The sequence below is a fragment of the Triticum aestivum genome, chromosome 4B (assembly GCF_018294505.1).
Source record: "Triticum aestivum cultivar Chinese Spring chromosome 4B, IWGSC CS RefSeq v2.1, whole genome shotgun sequence".
NCBI classification, from domain to species: domain Eukaryota; kingdom Viridiplantae; phylum Streptophyta; class Magnoliopsida; order Poales; family Poaceae; genus Triticum; species Triticum aestivum.
In genome coordinates, this window is record NC_057804.1 from 178,639,873 (window position 1) to 178,646,869 (window position 6,997).

The 6,997-nt window shown below is 42.2% G+C and overlaps 1 protein-coding gene across 8 annotated transcripts; it reads right to left on the bottom strand.

The window, feature by feature from the left end:
* Nucleotides 1-834: 834 nt before the first annotated feature.
* Nucleotides 835-6,561, bottom strand: LOC123091682 (O-fucosyltransferase 9). Of its 8 annotated transcripts, none has more exons than XR_006443409.1 (11): nucleotides 6,052-6,561; nucleotides 5,138-5,253; nucleotides 4,548-4,770; nucleotides 4,237-4,370; nucleotides 3,722-3,810; nucleotides 3,309-3,487; nucleotides 2,964-3,223; nucleotides 2,601-2,724; nucleotides 2,062-2,229; nucleotides 1,737-1,927; nucleotides 835-1,425 (listed from the first exon to the last, which is right to left on the bottom strand). XR_006443409.1 is itself a non-coding variant. In XM_044513273.1 (5 exons), exons 3-5 carry the CDS (start codon nucleotides 2,221-2,223, stop codon nucleotides 1,293-1,295), a joined length of 486 nt encoding a protein of 161 aa, XP_044369208.1. In that variant the 5' UTR covers nucleotides 2,224-2,229; nucleotides 2,620-2,724; nucleotides 2,964-3,223; the 3' UTR covers nucleotides 835-1,292. The 8 variants fall into 8 exon arrangements, 1 of the variants encoding a protein (XP_044369208.1); XR_006443404.1 differs by having other exon boundaries at nucleotides 2,620-2,724; nucleotides 6,052-6,560; XR_006443408.1 differs by lacking the exons at nucleotides 2,964-3,223; nucleotides 3,309-3,487 and adding exons at nucleotides 4,942-5,062; nucleotides 5,732-5,805 and having other exon boundaries at nucleotides 2,620-2,724; nucleotides 6,052-6,558.
* Between the last annotated feature and the right edge of the window lie 436 nt (nucleotides 6,562-6,997).

A 6,997-nucleotide genomic window follows, 5' to 3' on the forward strand; every position in this document is an offset into this window, starting at 1 on the left:
CCCAGAGAGAGAGCGAGAGAGAGAAGCATACCCCTTTCTCATTATGATTATTATTAAAAGGTATTAAATTCGAAATAGACAATTTCATTTACTTGAAGCACTTGAATAAAGAGAATTTAGACATACTTTTACACAATGGTCATTTAACCTGTGAAGGACTACGCAATGCTCATTTAACCTGTGAAGGACAAAAATATTCCACCATCTCTGAATGATGAACTAAATTAAATAAAAAATATATGCAGTAAATTCATTCAAAGTAGAAAAGGGATCTTACATCAAATAAGGCATTACAACAAACATGGTGTTATCTTAGTAAAAGAAATTACATCATTAGAAGAGAAAGGGGAAGAAAACCAATCATGAGATTGTGATTAATACATCTAGGAGGAGGTCGTAAACATCACTGTGATCATTTTGTGGCCTGGGGAGCAAAGGATCCATGGTTTTTATATGCCTTGTCCGGGTGCTGGAGTAAATGACATGGAAACGTCATCTCTACCATCTCGATGGCTTAGACCCAGGGAGCCGGATGTTCATCTCGGCCCTCCCCAGCTTCCATCAATGGATTTTTATAGTCAGGGTTAAAGACTGAGAGGCCCTATGCATGTTCAAAGATGCGAGTAGCATATCCAATACATATCAAAGAAAAAGAAAAAAGAAGACCACAAACATCACAATCATTCATGACACAAAGAGGGGAAACAGACACCTCAACAAGATTCTTGAGGAAGTGCCCAAGGAAAGAAAAAAGAACGTTAGGTCTGAACTATAAGAACATGCTCATAAATATGAATTGTCAAGGGCAAGATGAAATGCGAGAACAAGCACTGAGGAGTAATGATATACTGGAAAATTCCTTTCTTTGTTGTTGTTAGCGCTTGTTTTTTAATATACATTGAGGCACTCAGGTTGTACTCATATCTACAACCCAATCTCGTAGCTCTTTTCTTTAACAACCTACAGACAGATTGAACAAATGGAGATTGCTATATGGTGGACTACCTACAGATTACTAACTTTACAAAATCCCTCACATCTTCTCAATTTCTGATCCTATGGAATTCATTGTCATTAGGCACCTTTTGACCATTATATCCAGAATCGAACGGTTTGGGGTATGCCAGAGGGTTTTAGAATCTCCTGAGAAGCACCAAATGCTTTATTTCACTCCAGTTTTCATCATGACCATCAAATCCTAATCATGCAGTCAACAATGTCGTGCCTTTGGTGCCTTTGTTGCACAAAGGTAGAGGATATGCATACCTCAATTATGTATGCTAACGCCTAGATCATATTCCATCTTGTTGGCACATGCAATCAGGCATTGGGAAGGTGTATATGGAATCATTAGGTTTCCTGAATGTGATGCCCCTTATGTCACTATGGTGCAGTATTTCCAGCATGTGGTGCTTGAATCGACTCCTGCAGTTCAAAGAAACAATTTGAGTTTCATATACCACTATATCCATTTACATAGTTAAGCAAAGATGGGCAAATAATTAGAGCATGTATGTGAAGGTCAACTCGAAGATGTATTTCAATTTGTTAACATGGCTAATGCGTTCCAAAAAGTAGGCAATAGCTACAGTCTTGGATGGTGAAGGAATAACAAGGGCAGCGAACTGCTTCAGCAGTTTGATTTGGTGAAAGATTCCAACATATACTCAAAACTGAAACTGATTTGGTGTGATTTGTAATACTTTGTTGACGATATAATGGCAGCTCAAACTGACCTGATATTTGGGTCGTCAAAAGATAAGACCAGCTTCCGTTTGTCACGTTTTATTGTCTTTGCATTCCCTCCTAATAGGTAACGCCTGTGTCCCATCAAAAAGTGAGGGAAGTTCCACCCTTGAGTCGTCACAAACACTTCGCTCTGAACACAGACGGTGTAATCTAATGCTGCTAACCGAGAAGAGTACCCCTACAGAGAATAGGTTAGTAAGTAACGGTATGAAGATTCAATGTGAATTGATGAACAGTTCAATGCATGCATATTCATCTGACATTCGGAACAACATCCAGCTATGCTGATGGGATGGCTGGCGGAAACAATACCTCAAACTCAGCAAGCTCTTCAGACAATGCAAGAGTGTCCTTGGTTTGTAAAAGAGGGAACATCTGGCGAAGGGGAGCCATGTATTTTGCAGCATTGTATATTTTACCGGAGGCAACATAGAGGAAGGTTGTATTGTCAAACCCCATGCCTCGCAGCATCATACCAACCTGCTCAAATTCAGTCAGTTAACATATTAGCTCTAGTGAGTATATTTACATATTTGAAAGCTTCTAAATTTGTTCTGAATGCTACTAAAGAGACGCAACTGATGGCATTGAACTTAAAGGTTATTATTATTGACCTGAAGCATCACAAACTAAGCAACAAACTTCAATTCTAGTATAACAGGCCTAGGCAAACATTACAAAACACAGTGACACAGAGCCATACTAATTTCATGATACCAGTACAAAGAAAATCCCAGAATTCATAAAGTTTCAAAGACACACAATATCTGATAGTCACGACACCAACATGGGAGAGTCAGCTGACACAGACCAGAGGAAAAATACTGATGAATGCTTATGATTTAGCATACATTGCGATTAGCACTTGACCTCTTTCAGCTCATGTGAAGTACATGAGAGTTGGCTCAGCAGCTCCTTCCCTTGTATTATGCAAACACCAAGCTGCCATCATCATGCATTCACTCGCCCACAAAGCTGAAATAGGTCAAGAGGAGCAGTTTTCGAACTTGAGTAAGTTGAATGTATGTATTAGTTCCACCTTCCCAAAGAAGCTGCAAGCATTACTATGTGATGTTGGGAACGACAAAGCGAAACAAACATCGAGGATAGCTTGTGTAAAAATATACATTAGTATGCAGCAGATTGTTTATCTAAAGTAAATATCCTGAGAATACATTGGTACAGGTAACAAATTGGACATCTGAAGTTAGTACCTAGAAAATAAAGTCACAATGCATCTACATTGTAGCTTTAGCAGTTCATTAACCTAGGATTGTGTTGAGAGATGCATGTCGTCTGAGAGACAAAGAACTAAACATGAGCTGACAATGCCAATTGATCCATCCTTTACATTTCTCAGATGGAAGGCATGGGTCCTTGCACCAACAGGCAACAGGAAGTGGTGCCAGCAATTTTGGAATCACAGAAATTAGTATGGCATCAAGGTAGATAATAAGAAACACTAATATGGCGCCTGCAATTGTGAAAAAATAGAAATCAGTACGACATCGAAGTAGATAACAAACAACACTTCCTGATTTCTATTGTTTGTTATCTACCTCGATGTGTAACAAATAATTGATCTGGGGATGAGTAGGCTTTAGTTCGCATATTTGGTATGCTTCTTATATTATGATTGAAACGCAGTAGAACATCTTTTGGGAGTTCCTTCACAACTCTTACATGTTGTCTGAGTGTCCCGATAAAACGATCTTCATCAAAAATATCACTAAATTTGCTGAGAAACAAATCATCAGGAAGAACCAATATATATTAGAACAAGAAGTAGAATTTCAAAAATATTCACGGGTTTATAACTAACAGAAGTGAACTTTAGAAGTCAAACAAGCTGCTCTAGACACTAAAACAACGAGCAAGAGACAACTACTCCAGACAGACATCCATCATATAAAAATGCAATTATCTAATGTTAAGAAACAAAGTAGTGAGCAAACAAAATAGCATTAGTTACCTAGGATCGCGCCAAACGCTATTCAAATGAAATATTGGGATCACAAGAGTTGCATTAAGCAAGCTGGCCACAACAACTGCATCGCAGATCTGTATTGAGAAAAAAAATGGAACTACACTGTCAATAATTATTACTCGTCATAGTGTGAAGGTTCTAAGGACTTTACAAAATGAGACATCCACATCACAGCAACTGGTAGAGGCCAGAGTCTAATTCTCAAGCTCTCAGGTCAGAAGAAATATATCTCTCAACAGAAGATCTGATGGCATGTGACCAAAAAGATGAAAGCAAATATCGGTGATCTTTGGATGAATAATACAACTATGTATGTACAAAGATAGTACTAATGCCTTTCCAGTACAAAGTTATTGATGAAAGCCATCTCAATCAAAGTGATAGTACATGACTTCAAGTTACATAGTGGTGTCAATGGATTCATACGACATTGAACTTTTGTATAGGTAATAGCAATGGTATTGCTTGCTTGCTGTATCTAACGTGGTCCAGGAACTTACAAAAAGACACTGTTGATTCAGACCACCATTTGCTTCAACTATGAGATAACCATTTGAAGTCGATAAATCTGTAAAGAGCCCAAAAATGATCCAGCCAGTCAGGTATTTAGCTTACTCCACTCCTCGCGGCGCCCCTGCAGCCAACACAATCATCATGAGACAATGTCTGGTATCTTCTTGTAGGAAATGGAAAAAGCAAAGAAAGAAATAGCAGATGCAATTGCCAACAAGACTATACTCACTTTCATATGATCTGAAACAAGAAAAATTTGCAAGGGGCATGAAGGGGAGAAGGATTGAGAGAAGCTCACCTTGACATCTTCCAAGATCCTCCCGTGTGCACCATCTTCAGCCGTCAGGATCTCATCCATGAAGATGCTGCTTTTCCCTATCTCCGACCTCTCCTCCACCCCGTGAGGCGTCCGCTGCCTGGTCTTCGGCCTCGCTGCTCCACCCCACACCGCTGGCCTCTTGGCCCTCCCCTGCTCTCTCCCATCCAACGCCGTGCCTGGATCGACCGGGGCGGAAAATAACCTGATATGACAAGTCAAGTTGGAATAAGATAATATAGCATTCCCCCAAAATTAAGGTATAGACAAACTCTGGAAACATGCAGGATTCATGGAGACGTCTCCCCTGAAATATATAAGCACGCCCAAATGTATGCATAAAAAAGAAACTGCTAAATTTTGAGAGGTATGATACCATCATCGACAAGAAATGTGTGTCCCACCCCCTAACACAGTTGAAATATTACTTCCAGTGTGCAGTGAAGTTGCCAACGATAATATCAGATCTCAAATATAGCTACTTCCATTCCTTGAACCTTACATGCATGTAAAATTAACTTCCTCTCAGTAGCAGAACATATAAACAACTTAAACATAAAGTGGAAAGTAACCTGCAATGCCACGCAGCATATATTGTTGCTCCATGACCACTGCCTAAAAAAGGACTTCCCGGTTCAGTGTTGCAGGTCCTCTTATATGTCACCAAGAGGAGGAAGGACACCTAGCCCTGCAAATGGAAGCAAATTCATAATGTTGCATGTCACCTTTCAAGGGATAAAAAGAGCAAAAATCGATTATATGTCGTTCCTAAGTCATTTGGCCATTTCAGCTAGACAGTGCGGCACGATAGATGATCCAAACAACATGGGACAATAGTTGATTCAACAACTGGAGATGTCTTTAGCGGGTCTCTGCGCCATTTGGTTATTCCTTGGATGAAACCTATTGTTGTATCACCCAGCCTAGTACCAATTCTTGTCGCAACAACAATCTCACCCAATCCTCCTTCAAGAGGATACACAAAGGATATCAGGACACCAAATTGTGTGTGTTGTAACCAGGAACCTTAATTTAGCAGCACTTTGTACAGCTGCAACTTGGTGTCATGAACTAAATTAGTGCATTACTTACACAACAGATATCAGATTAAGTAGAAGTCGATAGAAATTAGCAGAAGTGGGCAACAAAAATCAGCAGCCCATCACCTTGCAATATAGAACATACTTTCGCCGACCATCATAGATCATACCGCTAAACAACAATGTGCATCGTCCGTCCACTTGAATGATTATTTTTCAACAAAACAAAAGCACACATAGAGCACCAATTAGAAGGGATCTTGTATGGCAACAAAAAAACCATTTAGCCATTCATCGCCTGCTTACATGGTACATAGGCATTTAGGCTACACAAATCTTGTAGATGTGTGTGTGCAGGGAGAGAGAGAGAGAGAGAGAGAGAGAGAGATCACAAATCCATAGATGTGTGTGTAGAAAAAGAGATTAGGAGCGGAGGGGAAGCTCACCATGGGGTCTCCCCATCCTCAAAATCTGCCTGTCATGCCAAGGAAGAGGCATGGAAAAGAAGGTGGGGTGGAGGCATAGGCGCTGCCGCTGCTCAGGGCAAAACAGAGGCGAGCCTGGAGGAGAGTCTGGCCTCCTCCCTGGCTGGGCGGCGGCGCCGCCTCTAGGAGGGCCGACCTGCTCCTTCACCTAGTTACCCACCTCCTCTTCCCCTGCCCCTTCACCCCACCACTGGGCTCGCCTAACCCGTGCTTGATCTGGAACCAACAATGAAGAGAAGGAAGACGAGGTAGAGGGGCTAGCGTGGTGGAGGAGGAATAGCAGGCGGCGGCGGGACTCCAGGGCGGAGGCCGTGGCGACGCGAGGAGGGGGTGGAGGAGAGGCGGCGGCAGGGCTCCCAGGGCGGAGGCCGTGGTGACGCGAGGAGGGGGATGGAGGAGGGGAGCGGGAGGCTGTGGGGATCGAGGGAAAACAAGGCTAGGGTTTGTGTGACGGCTGGTGCGGGAGTGGGACGAGGCGGATTGCCTGCGGAAGCATGGAGCGGATTGGTCAAAACTGTCTGCACGCAGCCACGACTGACCCAGCCAACCAGAGCACGAGACGAGCCCACCCGTCATAGGCCAGTGGAAATGACCATGAAGTGAAAATCGATTTTAACTGTTGTGAAGATCCAACAGCTCAGGTGCGCCAGAAGCCAGATCGGACGGCCAACGAAGGAGTTGATCGAGGGAGCCTCCTAGAGGTGAGTTGGCTAGCCTCTTTTTTGTTTTAAATTGCCATGCCATGCCTCATTAAACCGGACATGCATCATACTTGTTTGTGCATCATGACATGTTTATGCTTGTGTGTTTACCATGGTGTTTGCTTCTTTCCGGTTTGCTTCTCTTGTTAGCTTCAGTTTCGTTCCGGAGTTGTGAGAATTCGTTCGACTACGTCCGTTTGTCTTCT